Genomic DNA, 24,375 nt, shown 5'->3' on the forward strand with positions numbered 1-24,375 from the left:
AGGCAGTGAGAAATAGAAAAGGGTTAAATGGTAGTAGATCAGGGAGGGAGTAGCAACTGGTGTTCCTTATGCTACCAGCAGAAGGCAGTGACACCATAGGTATTCCCAAAAGCAGCGGCACGGCTGTGCAAATGTTTGGTATGACCTAAGGTCAGAAATGTTTGGTACGAGTTGACTTAAGGTCAGTCCTACTGTCATGGGGATGCCGCTGCACCAGCACAGCTCTCATTGGTAGTTCACTTTGCCACTATAATTCAATTTGTGAGGTAGTGAAATGTTGGGCAAACACACACACACACACACACACACACACACACACACACACACACACACACACACACACACACACACACACACTGATTAGTTAAAAATCTGTTGTGTTTCAGTTTAGTCTGGTATGACAGAGGCTCTTCTCGGGCTACCTAAAGCCATGTATCTCACTCAGTTATTTTAACCTTTACATTTTTTTTTTTTTTAATATCTGAATTCATTTTATGTTTGATCCTAAAATATATCAATATGTATTTTGGGTAAAATAAGTAAATATGCAAGACATTATAATGCACAATTGCTAAGGAATATATGAGAAATACATTGTATTTTTTAAGAGAATTGGTAAGTAAAGTTAGTAGCAGTGGTGTAGTCTAATGTATTGTAGTGGGTATACTGTACTGTACAGTGTATATATAGATAAATATCATAGTGGGGGGTCTGGCTGTCCTCCTCCAGGGAAGTTTTGACGGTCAACGACTTCATTTCCTGTATTCGGATACACTTTTATGCACCAATTTATGGTGGAAATACCTTTATTTAGCCTATGTAAAGAAGAAAAACACAGATGACAATTCTAAATATATCAAAAATATAATGGAAAGTATGTTGTTGTATGTCATTGGCATTTTTAAGTGGGTATATGGAAATCCTGGAGCTTTCTTAGTGGGTATACTGTATACCAATATGACCCAATTTCATATGATTAACCGTAAAAACCTGGAGGACATTATACAATATCTGAAAACCTCCTCCTGCTGCCTTAATATTCTACCAACGGGCCTTTTCAAAAATGTTTCGAATTGTTTGGCTACAGATCTTCTACAGATTGTAAACACATCTCTTATCTCAGGTGTCTTCCCACAGGCCCTGAAAACTGCAGTCATTAAGCCACTCTTAAAAAAGAACAATCTAGACACGTCACTAATGAGCAACTATAGGCCGATATCAAACCTTCCATTTTTTCCAACGGTTTCTCAACAACTCAACCTTTTCTTGTCACTAAACAACAGTTTTGATGCCTTCCAGTCGGGTTTTCGACCACACCACAGCACTGAGACAGCTCTTGTTAAAGTCTTTAATGACATCCACACACAGATAGTGGCAAAATTTCAGTCTTGGTATTACTTCATTATCTCAGTGCTGCATTTGATACGGTCGACCATGACATATTACTAGACCGATTGGAAAACTGGGTTGGCATTTCTGGCTCAGTACTAAAGTGGTTTGAGTCTTATTTAAAGAATAGGGACTACTTTGTGTCTATAGGGAATTCTACATCTGAGCATACAAATATGCTCCTGTTTAACATCTACATGTTTCCACTGGCTCAAATTATGGAAAACAATAAAATAAGTTACCATAGTTATGCGGATGACATGATATAACCTTATCACCAGGGGACTATAGTCCAAAACAATAACTGACTAAGTGCATTGAACAAATTAACGACTTTCTTAAATTAAATGAACTTTCTTAAATTAAATGATGAAAAAACTGAGGTGGTTGTTTTTGGAGCAAAGGAGGAACAATTAAAAGTCAGCACTCAGCTTCAAACAATACTGTTAAAAACAACAGACAAAGCCAGAAATCTTGGTGTAGTCATGGACTCAGACCTGAATTTTAACAGCCACATTAAGACAATTACAAAGTCAGCCTATTACCACCTTAAAAATATATCAAGGGTTAAAGGACTTATGTCTCAGCAGGATTTGGAAAAAATTTGTCCATGCTTTTATCTTCAGTAGACTTGACTACTGTCAGGTCTTTACAGGTCTCCCTAAAAAATCAATCAGACAGCTGCAGCTGATTCAGAACGCTGCTGCTCGAGTCCTCACTAAGACCAAGAGAGTGGATCACATCACTCCAGTTCTGAAGTCTCTACACTGGCTTCCAGTGCATCAAAGAATTGATTTCAAAATACTTTTGCTGGTTTATAAATCAGTAAACGGTTTAGGGCCAAAATACATTTCTGGTCTGCTACTACACTATGAACCACCCAGACCTCTCAGGTCGTCTGGGACAGGCCTGCTTGTTGTCCCCAGAGTCAGAACTAAACAGGGGGAAGCAGCGTTTAGTTTTTATGCTCCACATATCTGGAACAAACTCCCAGAAAACTGCAGGTCTGCTGCAACTCTGTTCTTTTAAATCAAGGCTGAAGACCTATCTTTTTGATGTTGCCTTTCTTTAAATAACTGTTCATTTCTTATACTGAAGCTGCATTGTTGACACTGTATAACAATCTATATAAGCATATAAAGAGAAATTCCTAAAACAAATAATAGAATTGAATTTATGATTATTCCGGTGACATTCTTTTGCAGAAACGGACATATCTCTGATTATTTCTCGGATGCAGGCATGACAATAGTTGACAGAAGAGACAGAAGTTGGGCTGGTCAAAAAGTTAGTCGAAGTAAGTAACTAATTTAGGCAGAAGACCTAAAAAGAAAAAAAATAGTCTATTAACACTCTGAGCGAGCTCTTAACTATTTAGAAACAGACTGCAGAAGAAATAAACTAGTTTAAGAACACGTTCTTGGACTATTAAAAGATTTTTGTCTGCAGGGCTGTACCGGGTTTTGCAAGGTTTGCCGAAGAAAAGAACTAAGCTTTGCGGTGACGACCACATCGAAAAAGATAAGAGTATACTCAAGAAAAGCTTCTGTAAATATGGGGAATGAAACCTCATAGCCGTGCGACGCATCTGGACCCATATTGGGTGAGATGGTTAGAAAATATGGACCGGACTGCTTGAGATATCTGTCATATTGGTCAAAAAGCTTTGGCTTTCCAGAAAATGGATCACTGAGTCCTGGAAAGTTATTTTATCTGCTTTTATATATTTAACTGTTTTAACTGCTCTTCAATGTTTAATTTCTTATACTGCACTGTAACTTTTTTTCTCGTATTTTATCTGTTTTTAATTTTTTAATCTGTTTTCATGTAAAGCACTTAAAGCACTGAAATGTGCTATACAAATAAAGCTGCCTTGCCTTGCCTTGCCTGCGTATCACGTAGACTATACCACTGGTTGGTAGAGTTTTTAAAAAAAAGAAAAGAAAAATGTTGACAGAGAAAGTTTGTTAAATATTTAAAAATGTTTTATGGAGAAGGGGTGGGATTAAATACGTTTATACCTCTTTCCACTTTTTTTTAAAAAAATGTAAAAAACAAACAAAAAACAAAGTGTTTTGTTAAGATGTATCTGTGTTATCTATATTATTATTTTCTGAATGACCTGATTTTCTGTTTTCCTTTACATGTTTGAAAATACATTTTAAAGAAAGAAAGAACCTCACATGGCAGACAGAGAAATCGTTTTGTGCCAGGGTTTTATTTTATTATTTATATTACCTTCGAAAAATGTGTAAAGTGAAGCCCATCCAAACCTCCTTAAAGGTGCAGTAGGTAAGACTTATAAAACTAACATTCTGTCATATTTGCTGAAACTGACCCTATGTTCCAGTAGAACTACATGAAGCAGGTCATTAAAAAAAATAATCTGGCTCCTCTGGCACCACCTACAGCCTGTAGTGCGATTTGCCAAAATCCACAGCTCCCTGTTCAGATGCACCAATCAGGGCTAGGTGGGGGGTTGTCTAACTGCGTGTCAATCACTGCTCATGCACACGCATTCATTCTCCCTTGTGGGGGGAGGAGCTTAGGAGACCGTTTTGGGCTTTAGCGGAAAGGGGGGAGGGACTGAGAAGTTGCTGATGTTCAAATTTTTTGGCTAAATCCTGGATCTTCACAATCCTACCTACAGCACCTGTAATGGAGCTGCTAACTCACCTGAAATGATTACTGAATTTTGTCTTTTCAAAAGGTTTTTCGAACATAATAATACAGCTATGTCATAAACACTGAACCATACAGTTTTATATCATGTGGGGCAGTTTAATACAATGTTTTATAAACGTAATCTGAAAAGTAGTAACTACAGTTGTCAGGTAAATCTGGTGCAGTAAAAGGTACGATATTTCCATCTATGTAGTGGAGTAGAAGTGTAAAGTAGCGTAACATGAAAATACTCCACTAAAGTACCTTACTGTTGCATTGAGTAAATGTACTTAGTTACATTACACCACTTCTAAATACCAAAAACACTTACACATACTTATACTTATGTACCATATCACCCTATAAAAGTAAACAACGTGAAGGTCCCTTCCTAAAAGAACAATGTATATGAGTATATGAGTATCTGCAATATGCAATTTGACTTATTTTTTCAACCGGTCTGCCCAACACTTAGCTTCATCACAAACAGAGTTAGTCTTGTGTTTAACCTCCCAAACAGAAGATGGCAATAGTGATCTGACAATGGGGGCTTTAAATGGAGTGGTGCTGGTATTCCTGCAACCAGTGGCTAAGTTTTCACGTGCACTGTATTTCAGATGGAGGCTTTTATTCGGAAGCATATTTTATTCAATCGAGGCTCTTTGAAAACTCTAATAAACCACTTAAAGACTGATATGATGCCATGTCTCCACGTGTTCCACTTCCTTGGTGCTCCAAATATTAAAGGTGCTCTAAGCGATGTTGGGTGACGTTACTTCTTGTTGACGTTCAAAGTATTTTCAAACAAAACGGAGCACCTTTAAGTAAATAAAATAGAATTAATCAAGGGTTCCTATCAGCGCTGATGTAGTCTGGATCGAAGACGGTACATTTCCAGGATCATTGCCTCACATCCTGCGCGGCCAGGATGTTCCGCTGGATGTCCCTCGCCTTCCGCTCTCTGTGTTGCCGTTCTTAAACTCTGTTCGATTCAGGAAACGACAACAAACGCTGAAAATGACAAGTTTTGAACAAGATTTGGATCGTGCAACAAGGCAGGCCTGCTTGGTTTTTTTTCGGGGAATGATTGTAAAGATGTACAAAGAATATGTTTAATACGGCATTTACTGTCTAACTGGGACGTTTTGGGACCGATTGGCGGGGATTGCTATGGATTGCTACTTTAAAAAGGTGTTTTAAGCCCCCAACGTCGCCTTCCAGGCACTAGGATTAGGCAATGGTTAGGGGTAAGGTGCCTTGAAGTCGACGTTGGGGGCTTAAAACACCATTGAGCTAATTTAAATCGCTCACATTACTGTATTGTGTGAACAGTTAATTTAATATTGTATGTGGCGTTTTCTTTGGCGGGGTGCAAATATTCCACCAAAAACAAGTTCCTTCCCGTTTTGCAGAGCAACCGTCGCTGTGTCCGGAGCTTAGCGCCGCCCAAGACAATAGTGATTGGTTTAAAGAAATGCCAATAAACCAGATCACGTTTTTTTTATTTATTTTTTTATCCTCCTATCTTGGAGTGTATGTGTGGTGTCTTGCGTGGAGTTAGGTCTGGCAATGCAAGACTAGTGCTGATGTAAACATGGCCACTGATCACTCTGTCAGATTACTGCATATGTCTGGAAACCCCGAAAACTCGAATCAGAACAAGTACCCATTATACGTGAAACGTCATCGAATTCATTTAACTGCTCTGTGAGCAGACTAATCCAGGAGGTTATGAAAGCACTCAGCTAGAGAGTGATGAACGAGCCCTTAGTGAGTTCTCTGTCTGTCAGAGGAAGGGGGGGGGGGAAATGATGAGGGGGCTGCAGAGCTACAAAATGATACGGCTGTGCGTTTACTGTTTTTCGTAGGATCATGCAGTATACAGTAGTGACAGGTCACGGCTATCTTAAGTATACTTCTCGTTGTTAAAGAACTTCAAAATACTTACAAATTAAGAAACAACACATGATAATAATACATGATAATAATACTGTAAAAGTTAGCTTCGAGCACACGCATATGTGCACACACACACACACACACACATTCAGAGCAAATGCACAGCCATACTTTATAAACACATGGTGGCTCAAACGATACGTGCTACTGGTGTCATTGATCAAACGCATTATGGGATCCCCTTACAGTATACGTCACGTTTCTTTTTTTTTATAATCTTACACTTTTAACAAATCCACAAATCCCAAAGAGATCAATCCTAACTCATTCTCTCTCTCTCTCTCACTGTAAACGGTCATCTTTAACAACATGTCAAAGTAAAAGCACAATAATAACACTAAAAATGAACAAATAAAGAAAACATGGAGGAGGACAACAATATGTACAAATGAAAAATAACAAAAAAAAACATTTGAAATTTCTGAATCAACAAAAATGCCAGTAGATATCAATAAAAAGCTAATGGGATCTTAGGCCATTTTCTCAGCCAAAGATCATAAAGCAGTAACCCATCCCCCCAAAAAACAAAACCAAAAAAAAATAACACTCCCACCCATGCACCTCCACCCCCGACCAGCCATTCAGGCCAGACTAGGAAGCTACGCTACATAATACTGCCTTTCAATGCCAGAGAGTGTGCACCATACATGAAGACAGACTTTCATCTGATGATATACATAGACATACAGAATATATATATCTATATACATGATGTACATGTGTGTTGGAGGACAAACTGAGCAATCCCCACCCTGCAGAAATCCACGCTTTGTCACAAGCAGCTCCCCGGAATATCCGTCCATCCAGAGAGAGAGAGAGAGAGAGCTATGCGGGGACATTAGCGGACGCCACTGTCGACTGATCATTAAAATGTATGCATGTCCTTTCAGTTTTCCCAAATACAAAAAAAAAATAAAAAATGAAAGTGAAATGATAAGTGATGGCTTTTCTTATCCTCCATCCTCCTTCCCTCCTCCACCCTTGCACACAACAACGAAAAGAAAAGAAAAAGCGATGATATGAGAAACGGGAACCATCATGCATTGATTTGAGTGACTGTTTCAATAGCAACAGAGAGGCTGAGGAGGGACGGGTCGCAGCAGGGGGTGGGGGTGGGGGGGTGGGGTGTTGTAATGGGGTTCAGAACTGGGAGGCCGAGCTGGGGTCGCACTGGAGTAGCCGGACGATGGACGGGTCGCTTTTGGCACCTTTGATAAACTCCTCCAGGGACAATTTGCCTGCAAAGGTAGACGGAGAAAGAGAAAACAAGGGGGCCGTTAGTTTTGAAGGAATATGACCCTTATTAATTGCAGTTGTCTTCTAACTATCCATAGCTCTTACCAATTACATGTTGGATCACATAAACTGAACAACACAGATTGATAGACATATCTAGGCCTCCATATTGACCAACACATGAATCTGTTAATATTCCTGCTTAATCAGCCGGTAGAGCTTGTGTGTGTGTCCAGGGGCCACACACACACGTCTTTCAAATATTCTGTATTTTAACTGAAGGTACACACATCATTTTTTATTTTTTATTATGGGGCAAAGTCCGGGGAATGAGCTGCCAGAACTTTCTCTGTTATTTTACGGATTTATTTCTTAGATTGTAGGTCAGCGACACACTCTCGTTCAGCGAGCTAACCGAGTAGCACCAAGAGGCCAGCTGTTGAGCATTTTACAGGGAAGTTAGACCCCATAGCGAAGGACTGGGACAGGCTGATAGGCGTAAAACGTTTATTAAGAAAAAGAGTGCGGAGTGGGAGCAGTGGTGGCAGGGAGCAGGCCGGCTGGACGTTATCCACAGAGGAAGAGTGAAACGCAGCCGCTGGATCCCAGGAACTGGGAGAGCAGTGGTGTGTGAGCACCGGGCTTTGTACGGAGCAGGTTGATGAGGCGAGTGGAAGCAGGCGTGCCTCATCTGCTGCCTGGAGAAGCCAGCCACGCCCCCCCTGCCACACACATGCCCTGCAGAGAGGAGACAGAACAAAACACACACAAAAAAACACAAACCCCCGCCCCCCCAGAACCAAAAGAATCATAACACCAGCAACGACAAAGAGGAATAGCGAAAACAGCGTGTAGCGCCAACATATTTTCACATCTTAAGTGTTGCAGCCCCATCCCCCTGGAACACCCTCCCTGCAGATATTTGAAATGCTACATCCCTGGACATTTTTAATACAGCCACCCTTAGTATAGCCACTGTAATTCTGTAAAGTGTCCTGGGGTTTCATGAAAGGCGCTATATAAATAAAAGAGAATTAAGGGTTATCTTACTGTTTTTGGTGCGTTTCATTTTATCATTAGCCCTAGTCACACTGGATTAGTATCATCTGGGGACCTCTTAGCCTGGTTGACACCAGACCCTTCTCAGTTGTTTCTCAAGCTTCATTCACAGCTCATTTCCTAAGGGGCGTCACCAACGGACGCCGCTCAAATGCCTCTGGGCGCAATTGGATAGTCCTTCAACCAATCAGACCAACCGGGTGACGTAGCGGCGACAGCGGCATCAACGGGTTGCTGCGCTTCGGTGGCCGCCGTGTTGAATGTAAACAAAAAGCTGCTCGCCGTCGCTGCGCTATCGTCAACGTGTAAAGCCCGCCTCAACGGTTGTGATTGGTGCCTCGATTTGGAAACATTGGAAATGGGCTCGAATGGGCTCTCGGCCAGACGGACTTGCAGAGCAAATCTCAAATTTGCCGGAAGTTCGTCAGGGTTTACCCAGGCTAGGGACCTCTAGTAATTTGTAAAGATTGCGGAGGGTCATCTGTGATCTTAATCCCATGCCAACCTGCATGTCGCATTAGCATAATTGCTAATGCAGCCAATAGACCTTTTTCACGGCAGAAAAAATGACATGACATGTCATGTTGACATGTCCTAGTAGGAAAAGCACAGGTGTATTCAAAACCATTAATGATGGCTGCATTCCACTTAGGAGAGGCCCTGGTGTTGTGCATGCTGACTCACTGAAATAGCTTCCTGGGACACTTGATGGAACTGAGCCATCGTTGAGGTTCAATTTCAGCTGTGCTTTTCCTATTATATACTATATATATACTAAGTCAAAATGTCTGCTGTGAAAAAGGTCAATACGACCCCCCAAATCACAGAGATACGGATCCGCACAGGATTAATATTGTGTATTGTGAACTCTGTGTTTGGCCAAATATAATAGGTCACTCGCGGTGGAATTTTTACTTTTGGGACACGGCAGATTTGCACAGGCTTAACGTCACAGACGCTCCTCAGGTTATACTACTCCCTTGTGAATAGGGCTTTTGTCTGCAAAACGTGTGTCTGCGTGTTAAATGTCTCAATTATATAGAAAATGAGTTCCATTTTCAGTTTGCCACTGTCCTTACTGGGAACTACACGTTATTTTGTTTAGTAAGATAAAAAGAGAAATTGAGTTTTTTCTGTTTGCATAGACAAACACACAGACTGAGTGTGCTGTTCCCATGGGAAACATTGAAATTAGCCACTTACTTGGAGAAGAGAGATGAGAAAAAGCCCTTTATTAGCATAACCTTTTCATTTTCTTTCTTCTACTATTCAGTGTACAAGCTATTAGAGTTTTTTCACAAAATATGTTACGTGAGTGTATATAAGACTTTTTTTATTGTGTGTATATATATATATATATAGGAGGGTTGTGTGCTATATTGTATTATGAGTCAACTATGTAAAATGAGCACATTTCAAATAGGGCTGCACGATATGAGGAACATACGTAATTGTGATTATTTATGACTGATATCGCGATATCATTCACGATATTGGAGGGTATGATATTTTTTGTATCACTATTCTCATTTTCATTGAAAAATATTACAATTAAACAAATGAAATGATTGCAGTGTAATTTCTGTGAGGATCTGTACCAAACAAAGATTTTTTTCTTTAGGACAGAAATATTCTGCCTTTAACAAATATTGCGCCCCCCCCCCCGCCCACGATTTGGATATTGCACAAGTCTATAGTGCGATTGCGATAAAGTTGCGATTAACTGTGCAGCCCTAATTTCAAAGATTATCTTTCAATGAACTCTCCCATTCATCCCCTCGTTGTTTCCCTCCCCTCTCCCTCGCCCCCTCCATGTTGCCATTTCCTCCTCTCACCATCATTATTGAGGTCCATTTGTCTGAAGATCTTATCCGTCCTCTTCTCCGGCGTGGATTCATCCTCGGGCATCTTCATCACAGATGACACCATCTTGTAGATGGCCTGATAGACGGAGCCAGAGAAAGAAAGAGAGAGACAGGGTTTAGAGGGGGAGATTAAGTGAATTCAAGCCAGCAGGGAACCATTAAGGCGACTCAGCAGGAGGGAAACACAACTGAACATGAAAAATAAAGTCACTGTAGCTTTCAAGATGCGCATACACACGCTTTTTAATTTTTTTTTTTTTTTAAATGAACAACATTTGTATTTATTTTTAAGACAACATGCACACGCTGAGGAAGGGCTATCAATTTTAGGATCCAGCACCCAGCCTTTAAAGCTTTCAGGGTCTACGTGAGTTGAGCGCGTCCTAGTCTCACATTGCCAGACCTTCCTCCACAGCGCTGCGGAGGAGGGTCTGGCTAGTCCACACAGCATTCTGGGATGTGAGAGAAACGTGCTCTGGTTTATTGGCATTTCTTTAAACCAATCACAGTCGTCTTGGGCGGCGGGAAGCGCCGAGCGGAGCCCCGGTGCCTCTGCAAAATAGCCTCGGGAAGGAACTTGTTTTGGTGGAACGTGTCTACGTTCTAAGGTTGTTTTAGTCGTGCAACAGAAAACTCAGATTGGACAGATAGTCTAGCTAGCTGTCTGGATTTACCCTGCAGAGATCTGAGGAGCAGTTAAACAGATAACCACCAACACAAAGAAAGCGGAAGGTAACGAACATCCGGCCGAAAAGAGGGACATCCGGCAGAATTTCCGGGAGCACCGGAGTAATCCCAGAAGTGGATATAACCCATCCACACAAAAATCAAGAGAAGATGACACAGTAACTACAATGTTCAAGACCATGCAACAATAATAATAAGACAATCGACACTAAACTATAGACCAATTAAACATACTGTACAGTATGTATAAATGACAACACCATAAACCCATCATACACGTCTCTCCGCAGCACAGTGCTTCCCAAGAGCCCTCCACAAACACATGCTCTAGAGACGACCGATATATCGGCGGGCCGATATCATCGGCCGATATTATGGCATTTTCCATCTATCGGTATCGGCATTTACAATGGCCGATAAATGAATATTTAAAAAATTAAATAAAAACGAACGAAACCCCCTTCAACCATGTTATGAGTGTTGGCGTTGCATAGATTGTCCACCAGAGGGCGCTGTACAGCGTCGTTGTTGGCAACACGCTTAGATTTTTGTTGTTATTGTGTTTTTGTTCAAAGTACTTCAAGTTTCATATCTTAAGTTTGTATTTTTATACATTTTATTTTTACAAACACGTTTCTGGATAAAAAAAAATATATATATCGGGTGATATATCGGAATATCGTATTTTTAAATCACCAAATATTTGTATTGATATCGGCCTTAAAAATCCTTTATCGGTCGGGCTCTATTTCTAAAGTCCACATGATTCACTGGCAGTTGGTACTCCTGATGCTAAGAGCACCTTCCCTGGCCAGCTTATCCACAAATACCCACGCAGGATCTGCACGGCTGTAAAAACTACACCATTCTAACACAGTGACACAGATGCATGCCACATCCCAGCAGGGTAAGGAGACGGCTTACAAGCAGAGCTTACTGCATTGATCTGATACTCCTTTATCTGTTGACCCATACGTGCGCCTCCCGTCCCCCTGGTACCATTAAATTAACCTCTGCAAGTGAGCGCGGAGAAGCTCCGAGTATCAGCCGGCCTCAGACGCCGATCTACTATCAGCTTACGTGCCTATCAAATCTTCTCCACTGGGAGCACAGTGTGTAAAACTGACTCTAGATCAGTGTCACAGCAGCACCTTCAGAAGGGAAGGTACTTGAACAAAATAAGCCCTCTGGGCTTTTTGGTAAGCCATACCAGCCGTAAAAGGAAATCTCTTGGACTGTAAAAGGAGAGTTCATATCTCTTCCTCTGACAAAAGTTCAATAGCGTATCTCGTAAAAATAAATAAACGTTCTACTAAAAGACAATGAGGTCACATTTTCACTCACATATTTTTTTTTTTTTTTGCGATTTGATTTTGATGAACAGTTCTCAGTTATGTGACACGAATAAATGGACCCGTTTCAAAATGCGTCAGTCGGATCAAATAAAACATAATGGTTATAAAGCATTCTATTAATGATATTGATAAACAGGAGTTCCTAAAAATGTTTTACAAATGTCATATCAATCTCCTCAGGTATTTAAGAACTGGCATGTTTCCCAAAATGTTGCATTATCTATTTAAACACTGGAGAAACTCCATTTGCTGAGAGCCCGTTAGGTGCAGTTGAAAGCTATGTAAAAAGCAAGTGGGCCTTGAAAGATTTATTTTAAGGATCTAATGTGGACATTGTTGCAGTGGTTTTTGCTGATTAATTTACCATATTTCTAAAGGCCCTATGACATGCTGCTTTTTGGATGCTTTTATATAGGCTTTAGTGGTCCCCTAATACTGTATCTGAAGTCTCTTTTATATAGGCCTTAGTGGTCCCCTAATACTGTATCTGAAGTCTCTTTCATATAGGTCTTAGTGGTCCCCTAATACTATATCTGAAGTCTCTTTTATATAGGCCTTAGTGGTCCCCTAATACTGTATCTGAAGTCTCTTTTATATAGGCCTTAGTGGTCCCCTAATACTGTATCTGAAGTCTCTTTTATATAGGCCTTAGTGGTCCCCTAATACTGTATCTGAAGTCTCTTTTATATAGGGCCTTCGTGGTCTCCTAATACTGTATCTGAAGTCTCTTTTATATAGACCTTAGTGGTCCCCTAATACTGTATCTGAAGTCTCTTTTATATAGGCCTTAGTGGTCCCCTAATACTGTATCTGAAGTCTCTTTTATATAGGCCTTAGTGGTCCCCTAATACTGTATCTGAAGTCTCTTTTATATAGGCCTTAGTGGTCCCCTAATACTGTATCTGAAGTCTCTTTTATATAGGCCTTAGTGGTCCCCTAATACTGTATCTGAAGTCTCTTTCATATAGGTCTTAGTGGTCCCCTAATACTATATCTGAAGTCTCTTTTATATAGGCCTTAGTGGTCCCCTAATACTGTATCTGAAGTCTCTTTTATATAGGCCTTAGTGGTCCCCTAATACTGTATCTGAAGTCTCTTTTATATAGGCCTTAGTGGTCCCCTAATACTGTATCTGAAGTCTCTTTTATATAGGCCTTAGTGGTCCCCTAATACTGTATCTGAAGTCTCTTTTATATAGGCCTTAGTGGTCCCCTAATACTGTATCTGAAGTCTCTTTCCCGAAATTCAGCCTTGGTGCAGAATTACAGCCACTAGAGCCAGTCCCACAATGAGCTTTCCTTAGGATGGGACATTTCTGTGTCTGTAGCTTTAAATGCTATTGAGGAGGAGAGAGGGGGGGCAAGGTGGAGGGTGGGGTTGTGGCTTTGACCAACTGCCATGGGCAAAGCAGAGAAAGAGGAGGTAACCTTCCTCCTTATGACGTCATAAAGGGAAGATTCCAGATCGGCCCATCTGAGCTTTCATTTTCTCAAAGGCAGAGCAGGATACCCAGGGCTCGGTTTACACCTATCGCCATTTCTAGCCAGTGGGGGACCATAGGCAGGCTAGGGGGAACTCATTAATGTTAAAAACCTCATAAAGTGAAATTTTCGTGCCATGGGACCTTTAAACAACGTTGGAGTGTTACTTCAACCGCCTCTGTTTTTGAGGAAAATATTCTCTTTCTAAATTGCCAATTTTGACAGAATAATTTGATACATTATTTGAATTGTGGCATACATCTCCTTCTCCCTATGCCATATTCAATCGATTTCAAAAACCTTTTAAAAAATCTACAAATTAGGGAAATCTCTTTTGATTAGGCTGTGTGTGGGGTGGGGATGTGGTCTGTTATTGGATAATGTGGTGTAAACCAAATCTGACTTCCTCTATCAGGACAATCTCTCTCTCTCTCTCTCTCTCTCTCTCTCTCTCTCTCTCTCTCGTATAATGACACAATGGGCCCCTCCTCTCCCGTCCAACGGTACGTAACCTCAATGGGTTTGAGGATAATCCCAGTATTCTGCACACTCAGGGATAAACTCTGCTAAAATTTAAGTCGCTAATCTATGAGAACCCAGAAGCGCGCGCGCGCGCACACACACACACACACACACACACACACACACACACACACACACACACGCACACACGCACAGCGAGTGTCTCTGTCCAGTATCTTGACATATGAGTCTACATACAGCGCTAATGTAGTATCGTACTTAACAGCTTTCTGTGGCCTGTGCCAATATTGCAGTCAGCACATTAATAATAAGTATGCATTTTTGTGTCTGAGCCTCTTTGCACATGTATTAACTCACATCATTAAAGTGCGCATTTAGCATAGATGCTCTCTGTCTATTCCTGTCGATGCAAAAGTCTACAGTATAGCATAGGATTGTTTCTGTTTACTAAAAGGAAAGCTACATTTAGTGACTAAGAGATCATTTTGGGGTCTTCTGTCGCCACACGTGTCCTGTTAAAAATCCCCACGTGACTAATATTTGGGATCGCCTTGTTAATAATTTCTACCTTTATACTGTATACTGATCTTTTTTATAAACATGTACACTGTATTTATTGACTTTTTGGGTTTAAGATCCATTGTAACAATACATGAAATAGTCCTTATTTATTGATCTCGAAGGAAATCCCATTTGTCTTTAAAGGGGATCTACGCTGTTTTACACATAAAGTTCAGTTCATGTTTAATGAGGAGTATGGCTCAGCATTAGCCTGACGTCATCATACTCAGATTCTAGTCCGAATAGGAGTCTGATACCGCTCCATTGGGCTGTGATTATGGGGAGGTGTTTCAACCGAACCAGGAAAGAAAATGCCTCTGCACTCAAATGGATAGACCTTCAACCAATCGGAGCATGTATGTGACATTGCAGAATCCCATAGGAAGGACAGCAAAAACATCTTTCCGATCGACAAATGCCTTGATCACAGTTCTCTGTTCCTCTTTTAAAATGAATGCGCTGTCGATATCTTCTATAACAGACGCGATGGAGGAATCTACACGTCTCAATTCTCCAGCGGCAGCCACCTTTGTTGTAAATGAATTCAACCCAAGCGCTCTTTGGTGACGTGGTTGATTACGTTACTGTTGATAAGATGATCAACAGTCATCCATCATCGTATAAAGGCCGCCCTGACAATTTGATTGGTCCGAACAGCTCTGGTTCGAGCATAGTTGCTCCACAACGGCTCAAGTCCAGACCGAACTTCCCGACCTCAAATGTTGTGGGCGGGGCTAAGTTCGGCTGGCATCCAGGCTAGCTCAGCATAGGAAAATTCCCTCTGACCCTGTTTGGTTTTGAAATGCGTCTTGGGTGATGGGATCACAAGTGGACAGCGCTAAATACAAGTGTAAACGACCACCAAGACGCATTCGCTGAAACTGCTTGCCGAGGTGGTCTGGAACACATTTGACCACGTCTTCTGTACTGTACATTAATGCGTCCTGATGTGTCCCTGACACGGACGTTACAGGAAAATACTTCATCAGTGCAGGACGTGGTGGCTGTTTTGGTGCCGACGCTCTATAAATGGTCCATTTTACAGCAAATCGGACAAAGTGTTGCATGACCGCCCATCATTTTGCCCTATAGAAGGAGATTTCTCCAGCTGTACCTACACAACCGCTAACACGAATGGCGAGAGTGTGGATGGGATCATTGTGTGGTAGTGACGTAGGCGGTGACGGAAACTGAACACAAGTGGTCAACTTGAGATGCATTACAGACACAGCTGTGAACAGCAATGTGTACCACTTGGCGTTTTTGCATTTTAGTAAGTAGAGTGAGTGTGTAGTGAGAGAGTAAATAAGCTAAGGTAAGATAAGATAGACTTTATTGATCCCACACTGGGGAAATTCCCTTCTTATAGCAGCTCGCAAAATTCAAACACAACAGAATAAGGACAATACACATTAGATAGAAATAGAATAAAAAAATATACAAAAACATATGAGAAATATGAAAAATAAGAATAAGAGTAATAATAGTAATATGTACACTACCTCTATTACAGTGCTAAGCATAAGTGAATACACCCATGCTAAAGTTGACTAAAAAGAGGAATAAAAAAATCATCTTTTGGAAATTGATCTTAATGCCTTAATTAAAAACATTAGGAAAAATCCAACCTTTAAGGACACCAATTTTCTTTGTGAATGAATAATGTATCGTAAATAAATAAATGTTCTTCCTTAAAATACAGGGGGCATAAGTAAGTACACCCCTATGTTAAATTCCCATAGAGACAGGCAGATGTTTATTTTTAAAGGCCAGTTATTTCATGGATCCAGGATACTATGCATCCTGATAAAGTTCCCTTGGCCTTTGGAATTACAATAGCCCCACATCATCACATACCCTTCACCATACCTAGAGATTGGCATGGTTTTATTTCAGTTAGCCTGATAGCTGGTTTGATTTGCACTGAGAGATGATCTTATGGAAAGTACCCCATGCCAATCTCTTATGCCCTCTGCATTTTAAGGAAGAACATTTATTTATTAATGATACATTATTCATTTACAATTGATGTCCTTAAAGGTTGGATTTTTCCTAATTTTTTTAATTAAGGCATTAAGATCAATTTCCAAAAGAAGATTTTTTATTCCTCTATTTAGTCAACTTTAGCATGGGTGTATTCACTTATGCTTAGCACTGTATATACAGACAGGTACAAAGAGCTCGGCTTGGGCTTGGACACTAAATACGTATTAATGGCACCACTAGGCCTGTAACAATTATTACATACTTGTCTAATTGTCAATTTTTTTTTTTTACATAATCACGGTTTCTTTGTTTAACATTGAATTGCTACATTAGCTAAGGCCTTGAGGCGTATGACTGGTAATTGTTGGTTTTGTATAGATATGTCATATTGTAATTATATAAGTGATTATTGGTTGGACTGTTGAGCTAAAGCTAAGCTAGCTGGTGGCACTTGAAACTATACACCTTCAAAGCAACAAAAATGACAAGGGGGGGGGGGGATTCAGTTATAAAAAATGTTTTATGATAATAACGAGGCGTAGTTTACTTCATAGGCTGTGTACCTGTGTTATTACATTATCTGGGTCACATGACAGTGATATATAACCAAAGGATGTATTCCGGAATTCATTCAAAACTTTAATTTGTTTAAATATTTTTATTAGACTACTAGAGACGATTATATTTTTAAAAGCAATTATTTCTGAGACAAATAATCGTACAGCAAAATTTGGAATTGTTACAGCACCAACATTGCCCTCCTGTTTAGAAGTTACACATGTGACACGTGTACTTTTAGCACCTGAGGCCAGAGGATGACCCGCTTCTACAAACAACTTTTTCAAAAATGAAAAAAAATAAATAAATACCCAACATCCATTTCTGCTCACCCTTTGCCGCCAACCAAACGTCAATACCCAGAGTCCCCTTGCTCACCTGTACAATCTCCAGCATTTCGTCGCGGCTGATGTACCCGTTTCCGTCCAGGTCATACATGCTGAAGGCCCATTTCAGCTTCTGCTCCAGCTTGCCCCGTGACGTCACGCTCAGGGCAATGATGAACTCCCTGAAGTCTATCGTCCCGTCGCCGTTGGTGTCAAACGTTCGGAAGACGTGTTCAGCGAACTTGGAAGCATCACCGTAGGGGAAGAAATTGGCGTAGATTTTCTTGAACTCCTCCACATTCAGGGTTCCACTTGGACAATCCTTCAAGAAACCCTGAAGAGAAGACGACATGAGGCGAGACAGTGAAAATAAGTCGCTCCAGGACAATACAATACATCTCTATGATACAAGTTTTAACACCCCCCCTCAAAAAGAAACTTTCAAACCCAGTTGGAACAACCAGGAATTAAGTTTCTGTAACGTCGGCCAGGAAATGTTTCATTCATGTAACGCTTCATTCTGAACAGACTGACAATGTACTTTTTGAAAAGGGGCTTAGTCCTGGATAGCTGAAAGCAGTTCCATCTTCTTTTCAAGGAGTCACATTTGATAAAGCAGCTCTGTGCCCGAGAAGAAAAGGGAAGTAAAAGTCATGTCAATCTCACTCTTTGTTCAGCAGAAATGAAGCTCTTTTTTTCATAAAGGCCTTTAAGATTGTTCCAGAGAGGTGACAAAGTCATTGTTCCAATTTGAAAGCTGGAATTACTTTAAATATTCTCATTCTCAGAGGAAAGGTGGAAAGTCAACACGGTTCTGTTATTAATGAAACTTTTTATCCATTGCCATTGTATTAGACATTTTCCGAGACAGCATCACTGCCTTTCTTGGATCTATTGCCAATATAATTCTCCAAAAGAAGACAAGCTGAATAACTTCTCAGAGACCTCAGGCAAACGCTACATCCTGCGGAATGCACTTTGCAGTTTATACGACATCAAGGGCATCCTGGAGCTGTTAATCTGCTGAGAGTGAGCACCATCATGACCACCGTCAGTGGGAAGAGAGTCAGTGAGGCTTAAAGTCACAGGTCAGGGTCAGTTCAGCTTAATATGTACAGCTCTTATTCAGGACAGCTCACACAGCTGTTCCATAGGTTTAATCCATGCATAAGGCCATGTAGCCATCACACAAACACACTATCTGTCGGACAAGATGAGATAACTCTTGCAGTCAGGGCACTGTGGTACCTCATCATGCCAAGGCTTAACAGACTGGGGGTGCTCTGCCTTATACTGAGACACACATTGTCACATTCAAGGCTGGTGTCAGTGTGACAGATTACTGTTGAAACATGACTGTACAGACCAAGAAAGGTCACAATAACTTAGTTCCCTGTCCTGGAAATGGTCACTGCAGCCCAATTGTGAGTGGGAATGGGAGTGAGTTGTTGCCCCAAGAGAAGGTGCTCAAGTATCTCGGGATCTTGTTTTACGAGTGAGGGGTAAAATGGAGCGAGAGATGGACGGCAGTGATGCGGGCGTTGTACCGGACCACAGTAGCGTAGAGGGAGATGAACTGGAAGGTAAAGCTCTCGATTTACCAGTCGACTAGGGCTGGGTATCGCCACTGATTTCCCGAATTGATTCCGATTCACAAGGTCCCGATTTGATTTCATTTTCAGTTCAATGCCGATTTGGGATATGTCAGTTATAGGGCTGTCAATCGATTAAAAAAATTAATCCAATTAATTACATACTCTGTGATTAATTAATCTAAATTAATCGCATGCATAATGTTTGCTCGGTGCCTTAACCGATACTTTTTAAGTAAAAAGAAAAGGGGGAAAAAAGATGGGTACTAAACAACAGTCTGCAATCATTAAAGAATGGCTTGTTAATTGCTAAGGCCATATGGTCAAAATTAAATGATTTAATAATAATGTAATAACTATAACAATAACTTATTTCACTAGTAAATTGCTGCTGAATGAGAAAAACAACAACCAGATTGGAAAAGGGCCTTTAACAACAACTTTGAATGCACCACGAGGCTTTTGGTTACCAGTTTCATTGAACGCACCGTCTGTGTTTTTCCGACGGCAGCTGCAGATTGTTACATCCCGGTGTTGAATCCTCTACAGTAAAACACAGTCACACTTTACACCGTTTAGCGTTAGCTGTCAGCATTGTAACCGTGTTTAATCCAGCTACTAGCTAGCGGTAGGCTAACGTTAGCTGCTGTCTAGTATAGTGTTAACTAGCTAGCGGTAGGCTAACGTTAGCTGCTGTTGAGTATAGTGTTAACTAGCGTCACGTGCAGCGATGTTTCTGTTGCCTGTAACGTCTGTTTCAGAGCATCAGAGAGAAGTGCAGGCATATCATTGGCACCGGAATGAGGTGCCGAAATCCATGTTGCTATTCGGTCTGGTAGATACAGGTCGTGAAGGCACCTGTGCCGTATTAGCACCGTATTTCGGTACCTAACCCTTCAGGAAGAAGATTTTTACAAGTAAATGTTCCAATTAATGATCCAGGCAGCACATTCTCGTCTCCCTCCTTCATTTTACAGTCGAGTGGCTAGAACGGCTCCGGGGCAAAGTTCAATATGGAATGGATTAATCTGCGTTATTTTTTTCTTGCATTGACCCCAAAGCAGTTACATGTACTAGAAGATAATTTTTTGGGGCATTTTTAGGCCTTTATTTGACAGGACAGTTGAAGACATGCAGTTGAAAGGGGAGAGAGAAGGGGAGTGACATGCAGCAAAGGGCCGCAGGTCGGAGTCGAACCCGGGCCAGCCATGTACTTTTAATTTAACATGAACAGCAGTCAACACAATAAAGGGCAGCTCTACAGACTCTACAGCCAGTGAGTATTAAGCGACATTTCATTCAGATACCTTAAGGTGAGAGTCCAAGGGACCCCTTTTAAAATGGCCATGCCAGTTTTTCCCTTGCCAAAATGTAGCCTATGTAATCTTTGGAGCTTTTTACCCGCTTCCCAACAAGCTAGCATGGTATAGTTGCTACCATTGGATTCCTTAGGTATTCTTGTTTCATATGGTACAGACAGAGCTCACAGTCGACCTACTTTCTGACCATCACCTGTGGTCATGAGCTTTGGATAGTGACTGAAAGAATGAGCTCGCAGAAAGAAGCGGCTGAAATGACTTTTCTCTGTAGGGTGGCTGGGCTCGGCCTTAGAGATAGGGTTAGGAGCTCAGACATCCGGAGGAAGCTCCGAGTAGCCAGTTGAGGTGGGTCGGGCATCTGTTCAGGATGCCTCCTGGAAGCATCCCTTTAGAGGTTGCACTTACCCTCAGCTCTGCAAAGCATTGTAGCCTAATTTGGCTAATGGTATTGGTTTTACGGCTGGCAACTTTAATGTTTTGGAGCCGTTTCCATCAAACAAGCTCTGACAAACTCACCGTATCCTGATTGTCCAACACCAAACGGCTAACGGACAAAGTTAGTTGTATGTTGAATGTATGTGTTATTACTGATGCAATAATGTGAAAGCAGGTCAAGGTGGAGCTAATTTTCCACTACTTCAATAAACGTTGGGTAGTTAAATCTATAACAATGCATCATATTTTATAAGATGATCATATACTTTGTATGCTAACTTTAAATCTGCATACACATTTAATTATGTATAGCTGCTGAATAAATGTAGCAAAAAGAGTACAATATCTTAGTGGTATAAAATACAAGTACTTAGTATGTGAGCAAACGTAATTAGTTCCTTTCCACTGCTAACTTTGCAGCAGTAGTACCTTTACTATGAGCCAATAATGTCCAGACTCTGTGTATAGTGGCTCTGCGTACCTTGTACCACTCCTGCAGCTCGTGGTCGGAGAACTCGGTATTCTCCCGGAGGTCCTGCAGCATCTCTGGCCGCAGCTTGCTGTTCTGTTTCCCCATGGCAACGGGACAGGACTCTTGGTTTCCTTGACAACAACAGTGACTATAGCACTGGCCAGGCTGCAAAGACACAGAAGGTCAGCAACAATTAACCAGAAAGGAGGATGACCTCTGGTGACGAATGCAATTGTGCAAATTAAATCACCAAGCTAACAACCGAAAAAATACCATATGGCAGTTCCCTACAAGACTTACACAATTCAGATTTGTTAATGAAATCAAAGTGAGCCTTGTCACAGTATTGTGTCCAAATCCCCTTGCCACGAGTTGTTATGCAAGGCCACAAGTCTTTAACCTGCTGCATCACATTCACAAAACATTAAATAATCCCAAACGCACCCCTGTGACGTCAAGCGCTGGACCACTGATCACATTTGTGGGTTTATCTGGCCAGCTGTGTGTTTGTGTGTCAAATCAGCTGTGTGGGGGGTGTGTATGTGTGTGTGTGTGTGTGTGTGTGTGTGTGTGTGTGTGTGTGCCCAGAGCTCCTAATCTACATCTCAGCTCTGAGCTCCCTGCCTGGCAAAACACGATTCCAGAGATGCAACTACGTAATGACAACATCACTACGACCCTACTATTACCATTAATTTACCCATTAATAACAACATCATTAAGGCAGTTTTGAAGGAATTTTAATGGGACAATTCATTGCAATATATTAATGTATTTTTAATCAATTATATATATGGTTTAAGGGGTTGTTAAGGGATAAAAAGGCCTAAAAATTGAAAATCATCAAAACGATCCCTTGATTTATACCCTAAGGCCTCAATTCTTCACTTAAGGTGAACAAGCAGGCATGGTTTTCATGATTGTTGGTCAATTGTAAAGGGTTTTACATCTTAAATGCCCTTAAACTCCTTTACCACTGTGGCGACAAAGGGCAATTACAAGGCAATGGCAAATATGTTACTTTAATGCTCAAACCACTGAAATGTTTGTCTGTGACATGACAAAATGTAGTGAAAATGCTAATTAACAAGTAATTAGAGTGCACGCAGAAGTCATCAACGTGATTCAGTCATATTAGCTACATTAGAACATCTAGCTTAAGTTTGCTAACATTAGCTAACATTAGCCAGCCTTAGCTACCGGTCACACCAGACCAAATATGGCTGAAGCATGAAGACATAGGGTGCGTTTTATTGCCTACGGATTCAATGTTTCACTTTGTAAGAGAGAATGTGTAACTTGTTTTTCCAAAGTAACAGCATCTCACTTTAAGCTACATGCATATGATCGACATTATCAAAAGTTGTTAATACCTGAATGCTGTTTGTAAAACGTCATTAGTTTCCCCCTAAAACCTTTCGGAACTTCATGTAAACAATTAAGGTGTTTTCTGTTGTTTTCAGGGGTGAATTAAGGATGGATATTATTAGTAATAATAGTATTTTAGGGGATCATAGTGCAAGTAGAGACAAAGAGCAACAAATGTGCGCGTAACGTTTGTTCCCCTGTAGGCAGCTAATTAGGTTGTGATCCGTGCCATCAAAGCAGTTGCTTCTGTGCGTGTGTGTGTGGTGTGTGTGTGTGTGTGTGTGCGTGTGTATGTGTGTGAATGGTGATTTAAATTACAGTATCACTGGAGCTTGAACACCTCCGATGAGTCGGCCAACCTCTCTGACCTACAGTCTTTCCTCAGTCTGCCTAGGTAATTACACCAACAACTTTGTGCTTAATATGTATGCGCGTGTGTGTGTGTGTGTGTGTGTGTGTGTGTGTGTTTGTGAGAGAAAGTAAGAACAAGAACAGGCCTGTGTTTATATGAAAGTCAAATAGTATGCATGAGGCATATGAGGTGGATGGTGTGGGTGTCGGAGGTCTTTATCGCTGCCTGGCGAGAGCTTTGCGTACGCAGAAACAAAACCCACACATCAGATTGTCTCTTTGCTCTAGTTAATCAAATTAGTCTCTTATTAAGTCCCTCATCCTGAAGGCGTTAGACCAAATGCTTGTTTACTGACAGTAATGCGTGTAGCCAATTTCCAGGCTACTGACTGTAGCCATCAATTATGATTTCCTCCTTCGTGTTTGACGACTAGTGAATGCTACAGTCGGAGTCTGATTTAAGGAAACAATACAATGGGCCTTTGCCTAGTGGCATAACAATGCAGCTTATATCTAGACCGTGTCTAGGTATGATCATTAAAAAAAAAACAGCTCAAATGTCTCTTTGTTTTTCCAAAAACACAAAAAAATGTTGGTTCCTATAATTACGTTTCTGTCCTCTTAAAGCTACAGTGCGTAGTTTCTGTCGCCCTAATGAGGAATCCTAAGTAATGACAAAGAATGCTGTCGGCGCATCCACATACTGCAAGCCATTGGCGATCGCGCACCAACCCCACCCCTCCTCCTGTGGAGCTGATAGTTTTAAAGTGCTCATATTATGCTCATTTTCAGGTTCATAATTGTATTTAGAGGTTATATCAGAATAGGTTTACATGGTTTAATTTTCAAAAAACACCATATTTTTGTTGTACTGCACATTGCTGCAGCTCCTCTTTTCACCCTGTGTGTTGAGCTCTCTGTTTTAGCCCACAGAGTGAGGCATCTCACTTCTGTTCCATCTTTGTTGGGAGTCGCACACGCGCAGTAGCTAGGTAAGTACTGCTAGCCAGTCAGAAGCAGAGTATGAGGGCGTGCCACGCTAGCAGCTAGGCGAGCATTATAACGTGTGTTACAAAGTGATGCACGTTCGTCACAGAAGTAAAGGCTGGACTGGACTACAATAGAGCTGTTTGGAGCAGTTTGTGAACAGTGTTTTCTGTTGGAGATAATAAGTCCCTTTGGGGTGGACTTTGGGCTTTTTCACTTATAACAACATATAACATGTACAA

General features: G+C 41.1%; 1 protein-coding gene across 1 annotated transcript; it reads right to left on the reverse strand.

Moving 5' to 3' along the window:
* Window positions 1-7,152: 7,152 nt before the first annotated feature.
* LOC144528860 (hippocalcin-like protein 1) lies at window positions 7,153-21,532 on the reverse strand. Its single transcript, XM_078267714.1, has 4 exons — window positions 21,437-21,532; window positions 17,662-17,943; window positions 10,143-10,248; window positions 7,153-7,250 (listed from the first exon to the last, which is right to left on the reverse strand). Exons 1-4 carry the CDS (start codon window positions 21,530-21,532, stop codon window positions 7,153-7,155), a joined length of 582 nt encoding a protein of 193 aa, XP_078123840.1.
* Window positions 21,533-24,375: the final 2,843 nt, after the last annotated feature.

This window comes from Sander vitreus, chromosome 14 (assembly GCF_031162955.1).
Source record: "Sander vitreus isolate 19-12246 chromosome 14, sanVit1, whole genome shotgun sequence".
Taxonomy (NCBI): domain Eukaryota; kingdom Metazoa; phylum Chordata; class Actinopteri; order Perciformes; family Percidae; genus Sander; species Sander vitreus.

Excerpts from the sequence above, each read along its gene's own strand:
- LOC144528860 (XM_078267714.1), bottom strand. The coding sequence starts at position 21,532 with ATGGGGAAACAGAACAGCAAGCTGCGGCCAGAGATGCTGCAGGACCTC. Across the intron at positions 17,944-21,436 it reads AGCTGCAGGAGTGGTACAAG|GGTTTCTTGAAGGATTGTCC; the intron begins GTACGCAGAGCC and ends TCTTCTCTTCAG. Across the intron at positions 10,249-17,661 it reads AAATGCTGGAGATTGTACAG|GCCATCTACAAGATGGTGTC; the intron begins GTGAGCAAGGGG and ends TCCGTCTATCAG.